This window comes from Condylura cristata, unplaced genomic scaffold (genome assembly GCF_000260355.1).
Source record: "Condylura cristata isolate star-nosed mole 26May11 unplaced genomic scaffold, ConCri1.0 scaffold00002, whole genome shotgun sequence".
Taxonomy (NCBI): Eukaryota; Metazoa; Chordata; class Mammalia; order Eulipotyphla; family Talpidae; genus Condylura; species Condylura cristata.
In genome coordinates, this window is record NW_004567103.1 from 9158374 (window position 1) to 9177075 (window position 18702).

At 42.1% G+C, this 18702-nt stretch overlaps 1 protein-coding gene across 1 annotated transcript in view; it reads right to left on the minus strand.

Moving 5' to 3' along the window:
• The window catches only part of ACSL3 (acyl-CoA synthetase long-chain family member 3), a 28054-nt gene extending 13187 nt beyond the window's left edge, over positions 1–14867 (minus strand). The window contains exons 1-8 of the mRNA XM_004674238.2: positions 14452–14867; positions 7135–7312; positions 5814–5923; positions 4917–5055; positions 2798–2948; positions 2006–2129; positions 1709–1780; positions 461–600 (exon numbers count right to left, since the gene is read on the minus strand). Coding sequence (XP_004674295.1) covers positions 461–600; positions 1709–1780; positions 2006–2129; positions 2798–2948; positions 4917–5055; positions 5814–5923; positions 7135–7312; positions 14452–14829 — 1292 coding nt within the window. The 5' untranslated portion in view covers positions 14830–14867. The remainder of the gene's footprint in view (positions 1–460; positions 601–1708; positions 1781–2005; positions 2130–2797; positions 2949–4916; positions 5056–5813; positions 5924–7134; positions 7313–14451) is intronic.
• Between the last annotated feature and the right edge of the window lie 3835 nt (positions 14868–18702).

Here is an 18702-nt window from a genome sequence, read left to right on the forward strand (position 1 = left end):
AAAAAAAAATTTTTTTATGATTTTGGAAAAGGTAAAGACTAAGTGGCAATAAATAAAAAAGAGCAGTATCACTTTTTTCTATTTTCTAGGCAATTTTATAATTAAATCTATTTACTCGACTAGCACAACAAACAGGTCTATGGTAAAATTGGTCTTAACACTTCAACACTTAATGATATTCGTTGTGACTTCATATTCATACTATTTAAAAGCAAAGGAAAACCATTTTTCAAGGTAATTAAAATCACATTAAGAGTCCACAGAAGATTTACACACATTATTAAATATAGTAACATTGTATGGGGGTGAAACAATTTTCTAAAATTCTCAACTTAGAGATGGATATGTAGGGGCTCTTTGCTTGATATTTTAAAATAAATTTATTTCTCATAACTATTTCATTAACTGGGCTGTTAAAATGAACAACATTATATTATTTATCAAGGAGGGGAAGCCTCACCGGTCACAAAGCGGAGTGCTACGTCCTTTTGAAATCTGCTCCATTTTGTAATTATAGGCCAGAATAAACAGATTGCGTTGGAAACTACTCATTTCATTCACTTTATTCATGACATTTTTGTAGATCCGATCCATGATTTCCTAGATATTAATACAAGTCAATAATGACATCAGTTGCGATACATACTAAAATTTTAATATTTCTATCAATAGAGGAATTTTTTAAAGTATATTCTATCAGGAATCAAGTTTTAGAAGAGTCAGGGTTAGTTATAGATCATGTACCATAAAAATAACTTTGAATGGCAGAAATACATCTAGCTGCTTATACTAATAATAAAAATAAGAGTTATAAGTTATTGCTTATATTGTTTTGCTTGTTTACCTTATTCTGAATTAAAACCTAAATGACCTACTAAATGAAAAATTTCTTTTAATTCTCCTAACTTCATCTTACAGAAATACAGAATACCACATTCTTTTAGAGGGGAATTTTCCTGCACACAGAAAATCTTCCTTGCCTTCACGTCACTCTGCTTGCTAGGCCTATTACTATAAAGCATACTTACAAGACTATGCAATTAAACTTAAAATAGTTTTGTCTCTACAACTTTACATTAAGTGTAGTGAATAGGTGAACTAAAGTCCAAGTCAATTTCTGTTTAGGAAATTTAATACTTACACAAACTCCAAAACTGCCGATATAAACCTGACTGAAATAACTATGTAAGCAGACCTAGATGTGAGTACTTAAACATCTAATAATTCCCAACACTTTCAAACAAAAGCCAAAAGCACACCACGCTGACACTACACAGACACTACTGGCCTGTTTCCACTGACCACCATGTCCCCAGCTCACGATCCCATCAGGATGCACAGTATTCTCAGAAATTCAAAGTTGCACCAACTTCTGTCACTTCTTTGAAGTTTAGGACACTGTCTCTGACCACATAAGAGGTAATTATACCACCTGCCTAGTAGGAGGTGATTGCAAATCTCCTTTTCTCCTGCTAGGCTTCAGGTTAGTACTAATAAGCAGAGAGATATGAAAATGATTTAAACAAGCAGCTATTTATGGAAAAGAGCTGAAAATGTCATAGGGAAGCCAAAACCAGATGAGGCAGTAACAAATAAGGAATGGACCCTGCAGACACCTTCTCAACACACCCTTCTGCCAACACCTGGGATCCACAGCAGGTGGAATAGTGAATTTAGCTCCCGACCTGGAATTCACATGAGTTCTTACCGGAACAGCTGCCATCAATGTTGGTTTCAACATGGATGTATCCCCTTTGCTTCCTTTTTTAATTTTTGAAGACTGCAGAGAGAAAAGAGGATTGGTGTAAAAATCATGCATTTTTTTGACTCAATGAAATTCTTAGATCAAAACCATCATTTTAATTTATTTATTATCAAAAACACATTATTATAAGGCCTGTGCTTATTTTAAGTTTTAAACATCAACTTACAACATTAGTCATACTGGTGGGAAAAAAATGTGCTCATTGTAATTTTTCAATATTAAGCCAGACATCTAATTTACCTGATCTGCTAGAGTCTGTGGTGAAGAATAGCCAATGCGGCATCCATGAGAAAGACAGACAAGCTCAGCACTTAATTCTAAAACATGGGCCAGAGGCAAGTATCCAATGTAGACATCCTCCTCTCTAGGAGAAAAAGGAGAGTCAGGAAACAGGCCAGGTTCAGTCTCTGCTGAAAGTGGGAGCAAGCTGGACACACATGAGAAAGGGTCCTTGGGGAAATCAAAGCTGGGCTCCCTGCTGGGGATGAGGGGGGTGGGGGATGTCCGTAAGCTGTTTCTGTGTGAACGGGCATCAAAACTGCCCCGAGTGCGGCAGAGGGGCCAGGAGAACTCAGTGTTCCCTCTCCAGGGACACCCCCACCACACCACCCATCAGTCTCCCCCTCAGCACACGCTGCCTGCCACCACTGCTGTGAATGAAAGAAAGACCTAGACTGTGAATACAAATGCTTAAGATGCAATAAATATTGGCTATGGTATTTGTCTGGGCTGTAGTATACTTTGGTATAAAAATAACTGTAACGGCAACACACCAACTGCTTAAAATAAATTAAGAGATGTAAGTCAGTTCCACTTTGCCCTTTTAGAGTAAGAAATAATTAGTAATGCCTATATAATTGTACTTTGAACCTCATAACTATAACAATGTGTAACTAATTTTAATGCCCCTTTTGAAGGAAATACCTAGCAGACCCCAGGAATCATTTAACCACACCCTGCTCAATGAGCCGAATGTTAAGGTAACGGAAGATATCAACACTGGGCCACTCCATTTCATGTAGAAACACCTACCCCAGTCTTGGAATCCTTTCTGCCATCCCAGTGATGCCAGCAACAAGGTTACTGTGAGAGATCATGACGCCCTTGGGAAGCCCAGTGGAGCCGCTGGTGTACATGATCACCGCGATGTCCGAGGGCAGTGGAGTGCTGTGCGGCTGCTCTTCTGCAGTGAGAGGAAACGCACACATGAGGCTGAGAGTGTATCCTTACTATTACCGTTTTCTCATGATCACTTAACCTGTAAGTTAGTTTGAATACCAACTGTATTCAAACAGAGGTCATGAAAACCTACCTACCAGTCCCTGCACACAAAGAACATACATTCAATGAAGACAAACATAATCTATGCAGCAAGGCAGGCTAAGGCGATCACAGATGCTACTTATTTAGACACAAAAGTCAGGAAAGGCCTTTCTGTATGTACAGTTGACATTTTTGTACAGATCTGAATAAAGAAAGAAAGGGATCTATGAAAACCCTGGAATTCGGATAGTCAAGGAGAAAATAAGCATGTGGGGAGACTCTGAGGCGCAAACATCTCGGCATATGTAAGACCCATCAGAAGTGTGGGGTGGGATGAGCAGAAAACAAAGAAGTAGCAGCCAGCACATATCATGTCTTCAGGCAATGTCAAGGACTTTGGACTTCACCCAGGGGTGGAAAAGGGGCCTCTGGTCCCCTGTGCAGGAGCCTCTTGGGTTGCTGGGTGGCTACCTATCTGAAGACCAGGACAAAGGAGGTAGGAACGAAAGGCTCCACTCTAGCAATGAGGGTAGGGTAGTTTGTTAAAAATATTCTCTGCTTCAAGGCGCTGAAGTTAACTGGGCCACGTTCAGATGTCCGGGTTACAGACACACCTGCACAGGCACCAGCAGAAGGGCAGCAGCCTGGTCCTCCAGAGGGAGCATGGCAGAAGACACAGAAACAGGTGGCGGGTGGGTGCTGCCACGGACCTGCCTTGCTTAAACTTATAACTACCTGACCTGTGGCTTCTTTATTTTAAGATTTATTTATTTATTCATACAGAACTGGGGTACAGGCCAGAGATGCGGAGGGTGAGAGGATTCACCAGAGACAGAGTGGAGAACAGAACAGGCGGATGGACAAAGTACACTGCTGAGGGGAGCAGCAGGCGGGCCCGGAGAGGTCTGCCTCATCATGTGGATCTCCTTCGGGGCAGGCAGGGATCGAACACATGCAGAAGTGGCTTAAGCTTGCCTCTTGAAGACATTCTTCCTTCCCTCCTGCCTTTCAGAGCCGCACTACAGTGCCTTCCTTCCCCTCCGACAAGTCCTTAGCAGCCGCTGGAGTCCCCATGCCTTCTCTGTGTGGGACCCTCTCATTTTCTAGTCAAACCTAGCCAACCTGCACTGGCCCACCTGTGCATCTCAAATCCAAAACCAAGGCCAGCAGCGCCTGTCTCCAAGGTGCATGAGTGATTCCCTCAGCTCACTACATTTCACTACAAAGGAAACAAAGTCCAGCATCTTCCTCACAGCTTTGGAACCTCTCCATAGAGCACCTGCCAACATCTCTGACACCCTTCAGTCACCAGTCCAGGGCGTGTGGGACACAAAGATGCCATGTGAAGAAGGCAGAGTTGAAGCAGGGAGTACAAGGGAAGAGCTAGGCTCCACCTACATGGCAATGACATGATTTATAAACCCACGTGGCGCAGCAGGCCTCTCCTGTCTCCCCGCTGCTCCCCGCAGCAGTGGATTTCAGTAGAGTCCCCCTATTCTGCTCCCCACTCTTTCTGGTGAATCCTCTCACCACCCCACACCTCCTACTACACCCAGTTCTTCCACACATCTTTAAAAAATAAATAAATAAATAAATTTTAGACCATCCAAAGCTACCAGAAAAAGGAAATGGAGAAATTACATAATATAAAGGAATTTTAAATTTCTTTCTACTAAACACTGCTGCTACAATGTTAATCAATTACTGTTTGTATCTTCTTGAGCCTTTCTCTAAAGGGTAGATAAAAGTGCATCTGTAGAGACCTTAGTTTCCAAAGTGAAGGTCTAAGAAACTGATCACTGGACCTGGCCTTACGGTCAGGTGTCTGGTAATTCTGAGCACATGGTCACTGCTAGACAAGCACAAAGAGCCGGGAACTGGCACTTACCAACACTGGCCTTTGCCCCCAGGGCCTGCACGGCAGCCATGGTGTGCACGATGACACCCTTGGGGAACTCAGACCAGGCGGGCGGCTTCCCGTCGACGGTGATGATATGTCGCAAACGAGGGACTAAAGAAACTATGTCCTGAAAAACACAAGCGTTCAACATGTGCTTCAGAAACAGCTCAGCACCAGCCCAGGCCCAAGAGCATTTAGTAAAGTGGACTTCCTGTCACAAAAAAAGCAATGGGTAAGGGTTATTCTAAATGCTGCATTTTTTCTTCCCTGGAAGGCAAACTATTGGTCTGAAATTTAAACTGCAACTTGACAGCATGTGACATATCGGACATACTCCGGCCTTTAGCGAGAGCTGGCACGGAAGCGCAGGCTGTCTGAGCCGTCCAGGGCAGCTGCAAGCTCCTCAAGTCTTTAAGAGGTCAACCGGGTATGTAGGAGAGGGGAGAGATTCAATTATACACTTGGTTTTTGTTTTTTTTTTAAAGCCCAGAGGTAAGTTTTCACAGACGTTGTCTGGACACTAAGGAAAGCTCTTTTCCTGTAGTTTCTGTGTCTCCAATTGCTCCTTTAACAAGTTCTGGAAGCTTACGATCTAGTGTAAAATTTATGTATTACATAAAAATAATCCTTCAAATTACAAACTTATTACAGGCTGGAACATGGATAAGCACAATCAAGAAAATGCTGCTGCAATCCTCAGACACGGGAATGACAATGTGTGAATGCTTGACTTGTGCAATGCACTTTCTTCTCTAGAGGACAGGAATAACGTGATAGCTCCTGAAAGATTACACAGATATGAGGACCTTAAAGAACAAAGTGTCAGTAACCGCTCGTAACACAGCGTGGTCTAAAGGGACAGGCCTGGTCTAGCACAGCCCTCACCTTCAGCTTGGTTTGCAGGAGCTCTTTGCTAGTGATGATGTTGGTGACCTCTGTCTCATTTAATCCGTGAACAATTGCTGGGCCTCCAAGAGTAGCATACAGCGTGACCACTGTGGAAGACAGGAGGGCAAGTCAGACAGAACATTTCAGGCAAGCATGGAGTGAAAAGCAGCCAGGCAGGCCACGGCAAAGGCACACAGCACAGGGCACCAGCCTCATGCCAGCTGCCGCTGGGCTGCAGCACACTCCTGAAGTGGCTCTAGCACACTGCCCAACACTAGGTGCTCAGCCTCCCAAACGCCCCCAAGACTGCCACAGTAGATATATAGGGATCTTTTTCTTAAGTTACACTTTGTTCCACCTACAGATGTTAGTCTAGAACTGCCACACTGGAAGGCATTGTAACTTGTAAAATGTCAATGTACTGGCTATTGACTACTTAGTACTAAAATAGGAAAGACAGCATACACCAGTAAGATGAACACTGAATGTCAGGTCCAAAGCATCGCACGCTGGGAAATTAGAATGAGCAAGTGACAGTACTACTTCTAAACTAGAAAATTTAAAGGAAAATATTCTTAAGAGATATACACAAGGACTTTTATTTGCTTTCTGCCTTGCAGAACTCAAAACAAGCTGTCATTTTAAAAGACAATAATTTTGTTTAAAGTTTCTCAAAAATACTAAACCCACGCCCAAGGAAACAAAAAAAGTATGCCAGTTCAAAAAAAAAAAAAATTGGGGTACTTACAGCAAAAAATGTGAACAAGTATCTTTTCTGTTTCATCTGAAGGGTAAGACAGTAAAGTAAGCATTCTAACATCACGTTCTGACACCAAGCTCTCAGAAGGAGCTCCAGAGACTCACCAGCTGAGGCAGCATAACTGCCACTCAAAGAATTACAGTAAAAAGTCCTGATCATTTAGCATAGGACCTGGGTTTGAGGCTCACTAGATTTGAGTACTGAACTACTGCACTTACAGGTATGGCATATGAAATGACACTTACTTTTTGGAAGGGGGATTCCTTAAAAGTGGCATCAGAGCAAAGACCCATGGGTGTGGGACGAGCTTTCTGGACCCCAAAAAAATCCACTACTGATGGGTTCAAACCCCCTTACTGCACAATTTTCCACAACTGATTAATTTTCTAAAGTAGATCATAAAATTTTAAGTTGCAACAAAGAGTTGTCTAACTGGATGCAAAGTGAAAAATTAACATCAGAATTTTAATCTCTTAAGAATGAAATATATTAAAAAGTCAGTACCACCTTCTCCCACAGTGACGCAACTGCCCTCTTACAGAAAAGAAGCTTACGTACGCTGGAAATTGCACATAAAGCACGCCTGTGCTGCGATCATCCACTCAGCCCGGGTTTCACAGAAGATGGCAATGTTGGTCTTTGGTTTCTGACCCAACATCTGTAAGCCATTTCCAAAATTAGAAGCTCTAATGAAGACATCTTCGTAGGAAAGCCAATTATAGTGTCCAAGAATAACCTGATAAAACAAAACCCAAAAAAAATAGCTTTGAATATAAACAAAATAATTATTTAGAAATTATCAGGATGTACCAACTTTTAAGACAAGCCAGAAAGTCATGTTTTCATAATTAACTATTTTTTTCTAACAAAAGGCTAGAAAGTGAGTTTCAAGTGAAAGAATTATTTTGCAAATTAGCTATTTTGAATGTTTCTTATAACAACTCAAACTATGGTAGGTCTTTAGTTTTAACTGGATGGGGAAGAAGGAGAGGGTGGTTATTTTAAGAAATATTCAGAGTTTGATGGGATCCTCAAGATCAACATTCTGGCCAAAGTGAACATTTGGCAAATTCATATATAAACACCATTGATTTGCTTTGCTTAAATTTTATGCCAGCACCAAGTTCTATTAAAAAAATGGGTCCACCTTCTTACAAATTCCTGGATTCTACTATCAAAAGGTACAGTGGTTCACAAACAGATGCTGGTCAGACTTGAGCTAAGAGACAGGAATTATGGCTTTTCATGATGAAGCACTGTCATCTAACTCCGAATAAGCAAACTGAACTAATCTCTACTTATGCAACCAGTAGGGACTAGTTATGTCATCAGAGACCCTCTGCTGAAGCCTTAACTGCTTTCAACATTTCAATCTGTGCTCACCAGAAGTGTAGATAACATCGACTCAACATTACTATTGCCCCTTGTTTAAAGCTGGTTAGCATAGTTCTGTCTTTAGGAATTTTCTCTTAGATCAAACCATAAATCCTTGATTACATGAAAGGCTCCTCCTACTGTAAAAATACACTGACATGGCTGTCATTAATGTCTCTCATATCTTAAAACGATCTTCAAAAATGCAACATTTAAGAGATTTTTAGAATAAAAAACTGAAAACGGTAAGTACTGCCCTCTAGTGTCCTGTTCCATAATGAACTTAAATACATTCCTAATTTGATGAATAAAAGCAACTATATTTAAAATTCTTATTTAACTTTAGTGGTCCCAAACTCTCACCTTGCTCTGCACCCCCACGAAATGCTCAGCACGGGAGCTCCAATGACTTCAAAAGGAGCTCTGTGGGGGTGAGAAGACAGATGAGAATTTGGACGAAAAGTATAGGAACTGGATTACAATTACTAAGAATTTTACACTCAAAAATAAACATGAACTACCTCCTAGAACTCTTGAACCCAAGTGATGACCTTTATAAATAATTTCTGAAACCTATGTATTTTGGAAAAGGCATTGTTGAGTATATACTCCACAGCTCAAACCCCTAATGGCGCCACCATGTGGCAAGCATCGCATAATGAAATAAATTCAGGGGTAATCAGAATCTAAATTTGATTAATTCTTTAAGTCACTCAACCTACTATCCTACGATTTTATCTGAAATTTTCTAGAAAAAAGTTCCAATTCTCTTAGATTAGTTAGCTCAGCCTGAGATCAGACATGTATTTATTCCCTGCCTATACTGAGGGCCAGATGGCCCAAGCTTGTTGGAGCCAGATCACAGATCTCAGTACCATGCAATCCCAACACACTTCCCTGGTAATACTCGCTTTTTCTTTCTCAAAAAATAGCTGCTTAATACTTTCTACTCCCTCCTGTCTTACACTTCACAGAGAAATTAGAAATTCTGCACCACCAGTGTAACCACCTGCATACCTCAGTGTCCATACTATCTGCAGCCCCTCAAGTATGGCAACTGTTGAAGTGTCCCTGACAAAAGCCAAACCCACAAGAGCTTTCAAGAATCTCCTGAATTTCTATCACCAGCCCTGACAGCCCTAAGTAAGCCAATCGTTCGCAGCTATTCCCCGAGCCCAGTGACCTCCATCCACTCCCACTCCACTCACTGAAGCCCACGCCTCCCTGAATTAATGCGTAACAACCGGCTGACTTATCTTCCCCTACAAAACCTACAGTAGCAAGTGACTTTCAACCAGGTTACTCTTCTGCCTTAGTACTCTGCATTGTGTTTTTTCCAAGTTAAGAACAGATTCCAAAAGCCCTTCTTCTGGCTACAATGCATAAGGGACTAGACTCAACATTGTTGGCCTCCCTTCCCCACCTCAAACCTTCTTTCCACTTCCTATAAATGCAACCATGTCCTTTTAGTCTTTCCAACAGGAGAGGCCAGGGCAGAACTAGAACAAGGCAAGTTCGGTCACTCTCCAGGTCCCATGGTCTGCTACAACTCTGCATTCTATGTGCCTGTCTCTCTGGGCTGGGTCCAATCCTACAGCCACTGCACTACCCTTTCCACTGTTCAGAGGCTTCCTGTACAAATTACAGATCTTTGGCTACTCCTTGGACTTAGGTCTCCACTTAACCAGAACCTACTCAGCAAGGCGACCCCTCATGGTTAATCTGCTTTATTTCTTCATAGTGAATAGTAACTTAGTCTTAACTGTCTCTCTTCCTTTCATACAAATATGAATCTATGAAAAAATATTCCATTTTATTCACTACTGTCTCCCTGGTGCCCCGAACAGAACCTGACACATATACAAAAAGCACTCAGCAACATATAGAACTCACAGTGTATTTTAACACAACTCAGTTCACCCTGGACATTCAGGAGCTTCCAACGTCTCCTCCGTAGCAGCCTCATTTTAAAAAGATTACTTAAAAACAAAAAGTCAAAGCTACCTGACAGTGTAACTCCCACACCTACTTTTGTTTTGATCGCCATTCAATAGTGAAGACTTCCTTGCTACCATGAATTCTTTGAGACGTAATGTCCATACTTCAGTTTGGCTAGCTAAATTATATGAAACATGAATCAGTCAGTTTTCCTGACATGGAGTGATTTCCTCATTGGTAAACTCAGGGAGTTAAGATGACCCCCAAAACTTTCTTCTGTCACACTGAATTAATTGTATTTTTATTCTATAATAGGTGAGACATGCACCTGATTATATATGCACATATCAATGTTAACCCTTACCATCATTACTTGGGACAGGGGGACTTAATTTACTTTGTGACCCTATTTTGAAAGATATATACACTACTATGTTCACTGCAGTGCTACTTACAAATACCAGGTTACTGAAAGAACCTAAGAGCCCCAAGACAGATGAGGGGGGTCAGGAACATGTGGTGTGTGTGTGTGTATATATACACACAAACATACACACAGTGCAAGACTATTCAGCTATAAAAATGGTAAACAACATGTATGGAGCAGGAGGGGATTATGGCTAAAGTGAATTAAGTCAGGAGAAACAAACAGTGGATGGTGTCAACTTACATGCGGAAAACAATGATTTAAAACAAAGGGTCATATAACACCAAATCACTAACACCCTAGAAATCTAACTGAAGTCACTAAGAGAGGAGAAAAAAGTACAGCGGAAAAAAGTGGAGAGGGAGTGCTCTCCCCCTCCCTGGTGGCGCAGCCGGGTTAAGCGCAGCACTAAGAAGCTAAAGTCACTTCAGTGTGAGTTCGATCCCCACTCTGGAGGTGGCCACATGGTGCAGCAGACCTCTCCTGACCCACCCGCTGCTCCCCTCAATCTGCCTGTTCTGCTCCCCACTCTGTCTCTGGTGAATCCTCTTACCGCCCCTGCACCTCTGACCTACACCCCAATTCTGTATGCAAATCTTCAAAAAAAGTGGAGAGGGATCACAACAATGACCATAACTTCAATTACAAAAAAAAAAAGCCTTAATTTTGTTTAGGAACATATGAAATTAAGATGCTTTGATGATGCTGATAATGAGGGTCTCTTATCTCAAAAGAAAACTATAAAAAAGAGTGGACATACAGGCAGAAGGTACTGGAAAACAAAAGTACTTGGCCTTTCAGGACCCTGAAGAATGAGTCTCAGCAAAGCCTGTTTACTCGTAGCTCAGAGTCCAGACTCCCTAAGTACTAAAGACTTTCTCTAACTATGTAGCATAGAAATACTGTGCATATACACTTTCCTGCCTTCTTCACTTACTCTCTGTGAATGAGGATCACTGTAAACAGATTGTGTAGAAGTCAGAATGAAAATTCTCAAGAGATGTGGATGGCCATGACCATCAACAGTGATGCAGGCAGCTACCCTTTGCTGGTGTTCACAAAGTGCCAAGCCCACAGGGTTGTTATTAAGTCCTCGCATTAGCTTGTTAATGTTATTATTAGTGTCTCTATTTTTCAAAGAAGAATAGGGTGGCACAGAGAAACTCAGATAACCCAGGCCACAGGAGAAGCACTAGAGAAGGGGGTGAGGTGTTATTCAGTTACTTAGCAAGGTGGCCTAAGTCACAACTGTAAAGGCCCTTCTTCTCACTGCTGCTTGTGAGCGGAAGGATTAGATTTATAAAGGGGAGAGGAGTATTCTAAGGGGGGCAATAATCAGACTTAGTTTTGTGCTTGAGTCATGTGGCAGCTCTAACAAACAGGATGACCATAGAGAACAAGTCTGGGAAGAAGAAGGAGGAAAACACCTCTATCTGATTGTGGGAAATAATAACCAAGTGATAAATCTGGGCCCAGAGAACAATCATTATTTTCTTCATACATTAACTATGATGTGGACGTCCCAGTAAGTTAGAAAACAATTATCAAAGCCTCCCTGGTAGCACAGGGGGTAAGTCACAGCATTATGAAGCTATCGCCACCTGAGTTTGATCCCTGGTCAGGGAGTAACCCACATGGCGCAGCAAACCTCTCCTGTCTCCCCACTGCTCCCCTCACAGTGTATCTCAATAGATCTGCCTGTTCTGCTCCCCATTCTATCTCCGTTGAATCCTCTCACTTCCCCTCTGCACCGCAACTCCTGTATGCATAAATAAATCAATCTTTAAAATATTTATCATACACATGTAAAAAGAATTTCTGAAAGTGACTGTAGAGCAAGAAATAACACAAAATAGGTACTGAGCAAAAGGACTGAAATGAGTATTTTCTATTATCTTACAAAGTCAGTTTAGAAGTGTGTCATAGCACAATCTTAACCACAATGATTGCATAGCCCTGCCTATATTCCTCTCTCTTATGTGTGTAAAATTATAAGGAAAAGAATTGTTTCTGGTAGTTAGGCCACTAAGTGCCTGAGCCAGCCTATACTCTTTCCTGTTTTACTGTGATGTTTTCGCTCTCTGTTCTGTTCCAGGGATGTGGACTTCGCTCTGCCCTGGAAGCCAGCCGGCACACTGCTCGCCCAGCTCAGAAACCCACCCACCCAGGGCAGCTGCTGCAAGGCTGGAATTAGGAGACAGTGACACACATTCCGGAGGTTCTGCTCTGCCAGAAAACTTGAAATAATGGGAGGGTAGTCCTAGAGCAGCATGCCCCCTCCCCCACTGCCTTGTTTTCCTCCTCGTGCCCCGGGAGAGCCCAGGCTCCGTGAAGGTGACAACCATGACTGGCAGCAACACTCAAGGTGATCACTGCCACTGCTTGTCTTTGTACTTCTCTTCCCTTGGAATCCCAAAACATACCTTTAGGAAAAGGTAGGGACAGAACTTCACGCAGTTCATTCATTTGAAATAAAGGCCTGGGTATCTTTGTTTCAACTGTATCAGATACATTCTAGGGTATATCCCTCCAATGAATCCCCTTCTCCTCCCCAAACAGGGAGAAAACTCTCAGGGACTGCTACATCATTAGCTTCCTCCCCCAATAAAGACCACTATCCCATAAGGGATTGATTGTGGCCTCATGAAATCCACGCTCCGTCTTAGTTGGGGCTCTGAGCAGAAGGCAGCCCTGCCACCACATCTGGGCAGCAGCTATGTGAGGGCTCTTTTCCACTGTCCAGCAGAGCAGATACTGCCACTGTGACAGGGTGGAGGTGAGCAAGAAAGCAGGAGGGGAGAATAAACCTCGATGCTGAACGCGGTGCCAAAACCCATGGTCACCGTGCAGGCCACAGCCCTGGGAGCTACCGAGACACAACGAGTGACATCTTGCTAGCCAGTGTCCCCACACGTCCTTGTCAGTTAGCCACTCCGCTTATTATATACAACCTAGAAATTAATCTTATTTTCCCAATGAACCAGATTTCAAATAAGAAAAACATGACATGCTTGCTGTCATAGAGATTATAAAAGACTTCTGAAAAAAAGTTTAATCACAGATACAAATTTGATACCAAACATCCATGGCAAGTAGACTTAATAGTAATGTAGTTTAGCTAGAAAATTATTAAAAATGTTTTTTCTCAACCTCTTCATGCTTCCCAGCTTCTAATTCTTGAGTCCAAATTTTTGTCAAATATCAATGAATTTACAGATATCAAGGTCAGGACTAGACAGTCACACTTAGGGTGGGTGTAAGAGAGAGGATGCGTGTACCTTGGTGTCTCACACTCAATCTTCTCAGCAACCCTGTGAGAGCTGGGACTAGTTTAGCAGTGTGCCTTGGGGGTTAATCCTAGCCTCTCACTCTCTGGCCATGTCCTTGGGGAAGTCACCTAAGCTCTCTGGTGCCACAGTGCTGTCAACCACAAAGTGGTTGAGAACCCTGACTTACAGAACTACTGTGTATCTTAAATAAGTTGAGGCATGTAAGCTCATTAGAAATGCTAGTAAATGCCAGCAAAGATCATAGATCCACATTACAAATAAAGAAACTGAGGCTAGCTTGACTTGAAAAGTAGCTTTCCTAAAGTCACACAGCCAGTAGGAGCATGGCTGAGACTCACATCCACATCAATCTTCTAACTACCAGGCTCCTAACTACTAGGACAGGCTGCCTCTAAGGATATCTATCCACTTTCAAATGAACAACAGTAACTTATACATGAGAAAAGAACTTTCTAAAATCCACACAATGGCCATAAACCTAGTATCAAGCCATCAAGAGCTCATTAAAATCAGAAACAGCAGGTCACACCCCAAACCCAAGCCATCGGAAGCACAAACCGTGTCTGGTACTACCAGGGACCTTGGTTTCAGACACGAAACAGCCCTAGACATTTTACTCCAGATCCTGGCAGGGGTTAAGACGCAGGTACCCTGCCCAAGCGGCCATTCTCAGCATCTTAAGAAAAGTAAGTAGTCAGTGCCAGGGACACAGGAGACCAGAGCACAATCTGGGCCCCTCCTAGCTGTTTCTTCTGCAGCAGAAGCAGGCCATGCTTGTCCCTTGCCACCACTTCCAAAGAGACATTTTATTCAGAGGGAACTAAAAAGCAATGGAAGTCACCTCACCTTTTTAAAAATTTTCCCATTTGGTTGTACTTCATCTTCTTCATTTAAAAGTTCACGGGTCCCCAAGAGTCTTTTGTCCTTAAATTTGTTCTTTGCATACATGAAAACTTTATCTAGGGTATCACATCCAGGGTATAATGATGAGGCCAACCCATCCAAACAGTTGACAGATCTGTACGCTGACTCAGGGTTTGAATTTACAGGCTTTGCTTTAATTTGATTTGATTTTTCTTGTCTTGACTCAAACAAAAAATAATATGGAATGTATGTTAAAATAGTATAAAGAGATATTATAAAATGTATGAAATATAAAAGAATGGGGTTGATGGTCTGTTTTAGCTTCATGGTGGATGGTTTTGATGATACGTGGTTATTCATAAGTGCTCAAAAGTAGAATTAACAGATTCCGTAAGTATCTAGAAGGAAGAAAAAGAAAGATGTTAGCTCAAGATCATTTTTAAATATATTTTTAATTCTTCATATTAAATAGGCAAAGCCCCCTCACCCCCAAGCCGCAAGCTAGTATACTGCCCTGCAGTGGCCTTCCTTCCCTTTCCAGATATATGTAAGATATTTGTACCCTTTCTATTAGTAAAGAAACTGCCACAGAAAACTTTGCACACCTGTGAACAAGTGGCCCAACAACCTACCCAGGTGTCCTCAAACATGTCCAGTGCAACAAGGGAGCGAGTCAGAAGGCCTCGAGGAGAATGGAGTGTGCCAAGCCCCATCTCCCCCATTCCTCGGCACCTGCTGCAGACAGCTCCTGCTCTGCAGCCTCAAGGGTCACTGCACACCCACTCCAGTGGGGTGCCCACACGAAAGGCAGAACAAGCAACTGGGGTTGGAATGCGACGAGAAATTTGCTTCCCACAATAATTCCAGATATTTTTCTAAGAAAATAAAAAAGTTTGGTATGATACCAGTCAACAGAGGCAGAAGTTTAACTTGGAGATCAGAGAGAGGCCATATGAAAACCCTTCCCCCACTCCAGGCAACACAGGGTATGACTAAGGCTGTGGGGACAGGAGAAAGATAAAACTCACTGAAACAAATAAGCAAACAATATAAGAACCCTGGAAAAGAGGAAGAGATATTCAGTATTCAGAACTGCGGTAAATATATTGTCTGAAATGTCAAGTTTACAACAAAGAAAGTCATGAAGCACGAAAACAAAGGAAAGTACAACCCACACAGAAGGGGATGCAGACAACAGAAACGGCCCTGAGTCCATAGGTCATGTACCAGCTATCAAGGCAGCTGTTATAAATATGTTCAAAGAACTTAAAAGTACATATAAGTACAACTCTGGAATCTTACAAGATAAGGAACGCCTCCATATCTGTCAGGGCACAGCTGATAAGAGGCAGAAGAAGAAGCTCCTAACTGATACTCAAGTCACTTTCCGATAGTGTTTGTAAAGTACTAGTTCCCATGCAGAGAATCTGGATTTGGGCCATCAAAGAAACCACAGGCACAATGAAAACAAATAGCCCCCCAACTCCCAGGACATCAGAGCTACAAAGAACAGAGGCAGCCTGGTAACACAGGAGACCGGTGTCATCATCTCAAGGACTCTCTAAAATTTTACATACTTACATTTAAGATACCACGACTTAAAAACTCTGTACCCCACTGATGACTTTATATGAAGAAAATACTCCTAAAGAATCCACTAAAAAACTAACAGAGTAAAAACATTCAGAAAAGATTATAGGATGTAAGATGAATGTACAAAACTCAATTGTATTTCTACACAGTAGCAATGAATAATAAGAAGGTAAAGTTAAGAAAACAATTACATTTACAATACTATTAGAAATACTTTGGATTAGACCTAATAAGTGCAAAACTTGTATTATGAAAACCACTGTTTAAAGATACTAAACCTGAATAAAAAACATTATGCTTATGAAGACAATCTTGTTAAAATGTCAACATTCCCCAAATTCAAGTACAGATTCTAGGAAATCTTATTAAAACCCCTGCTGGCTTCCATAAGGAAATGTTCAAGCCAATTCCAAAATTTACATGAAAACTAAAAGTAGCCAGAACAGCCAAGACAATCTGGAAAAATAGTAAAGTTGAAAGGGCTCATACCTCTTGATTATAAAACTTACTGCAAAAGGATCTCAATACAGTATGGCACTAGTGTCAGGGTTCAGGATGAGATTCTTCCACCCTATCTGTATTCTTTCTAAAACAGGGCAAAAAATTATCATCAGACATATCAGTAGGTGAAATGGACAAATTTTTATAATATACACATAAAGAATTTACATGGCTGTCAATTTTTTTTTAAAGATTTATTTATTTATGCATACAGAACTGGGGTACAGGCCAGAGGCGGTGAGAGGCTTCACCAGAGACAGAGTGGGGAACAGGACAGAGTGGGGAATAGACGAAGTACACTGCTGAGGGGAGCAGCGGGCGGGTCAGGAGAGGTCTGCCACACCATGTGGTCACCTCCGGGGCAGGCGGGAATCGAACTCATGCGGAAGCAGCTTTAGATTCTCAATGCTGTGCTTTAACCCGCTGCGCCACCAGGGAGGGCCCATGGCTGTCAATTTTTAAAATTAATGGAGCAGACCTGCAATATTTACCCTGAGTATAATGATTTGGGGGTATTGATGATCAGGGCATGATGGGGCTTTACATGGCAGAGAAGGTTACCTTATCTTTATTCTAAGAATGGAACTCAAAGGACATGTTTATTCAAACCTGCAACTGGATACCTGCCTCCAAACTATTCTTCTAGGTCATAAAAGTGGGATGAGGGCCCTCCCTGGTGGCGCAACAGGTTAAAGCACAGCACTAAGAAGCTAAAGCCACTTTCGCATGAGTGGAGGAGGAGGAGGAGATCCACATGGGGAGGTAGACCTCTCCTAACCAGCCTGCTGCTCCCCTCAGCAGTGTACTTCGTTGATCTGCCTGTTCTGCTCCCTTCTCTGTCTCTGGTGAATCCTCTCACCCTCGGCATCTCTGGCCTGTATCCCAGTTCCATATGAATAAATAAATCTTAAAAAAAAAAAAAAAAAAAAGTAGGAAGCAAGGATTGTTTCTTCAAGGAGAATCAGAAGCTGATGACAAGACAGAGATTGGCGAAAAGTGAAGGACTCAGGCAAGGACAAGCTTCTAATCACCTCAAAAGAGTTCATTCTCTTAGCTCAAATGTCCTGCAAGCCAGAGCAAGGCAGCTGGAGGAGATGTGTCCCAGGATGCTTGAGGATGTCTGATTAGGGCACCTTCATTAACAAGAGAACTAGTTTATCTACCAACAAACAGAGCTGAAAGTCCAGAAATCAGCCCTGATATTCTGGACAAGTGGTATACAAGGTGGCAGAAGAATTCAATATGGAAAGAATAGTCGTTTAAGTGTTGGACATCTACAGGTGCTATAATGAAGATGGATCCTTTTACTACACAAAAGTTAAAACAGAAGCACTAACAATATAAAGCTTTACATAGCAATCACTGAGTATAAATAGTGGTTTAGGAAGAAAAGTACAGAAGCTGGCTCTTAGAGTTTCTTGTAGTCTTTTTAAATCAAACAGCAATTTATTATCTTAAAGCCTGGGGAGCAAAGGAGAAGGGAGATATTCTACATAGTTTGAGCAAGAACCAACACAGCAGGTGTTCAAAAAAGCATCTCCCAGAGTAGGGGAGAGAGGTGAAGAGTAAGAAGTAGGGTGTTAAAATAGTTCTGCCCTTCAAGACTAAAGGAATCTGCTTCGCATTCCAGTGTGCAGAGTTTTAGAAAATAACTATATGCAAAGGATAACCTGAAGGCAGCAGAAACTGAAGGTGAGGAAATTAGATCAAAGATTTCAACAGTAATCCTCACATCCAGACCAAAAGGGTTTAAAGCAGCTGACATGGAATCAGTGGCCCAGATCTCCAGGAGCCCATGGTATATCCCAGAAGGTAGCAATTGCAGCAGTTGTTTCTCCAGCCCTTCCCAATAGGGGAATTCTTCCTACACAGGACAGTGAGGGCGCTGTTTCTGTATCTAAACTCTGAACAGAATAAAGTACCAATCAAAGCAGTGGCAGTAAAAGGAGGAAAATGGTCTGGTACTTTCATCTGAGAAACACATGACGTGCAGTAGTAGCTGCTGTGTGGGATAGTTGGGGGAAGGGAGGGCCTATTCTTGAAGATAATGAGAGTAAGATGCCTGTGAGTCAACAAACCTACAAACCACGGAGCTTAAGAAGGGGCAGGAGTAGGAGCATGCATTTTGGCACCATAATG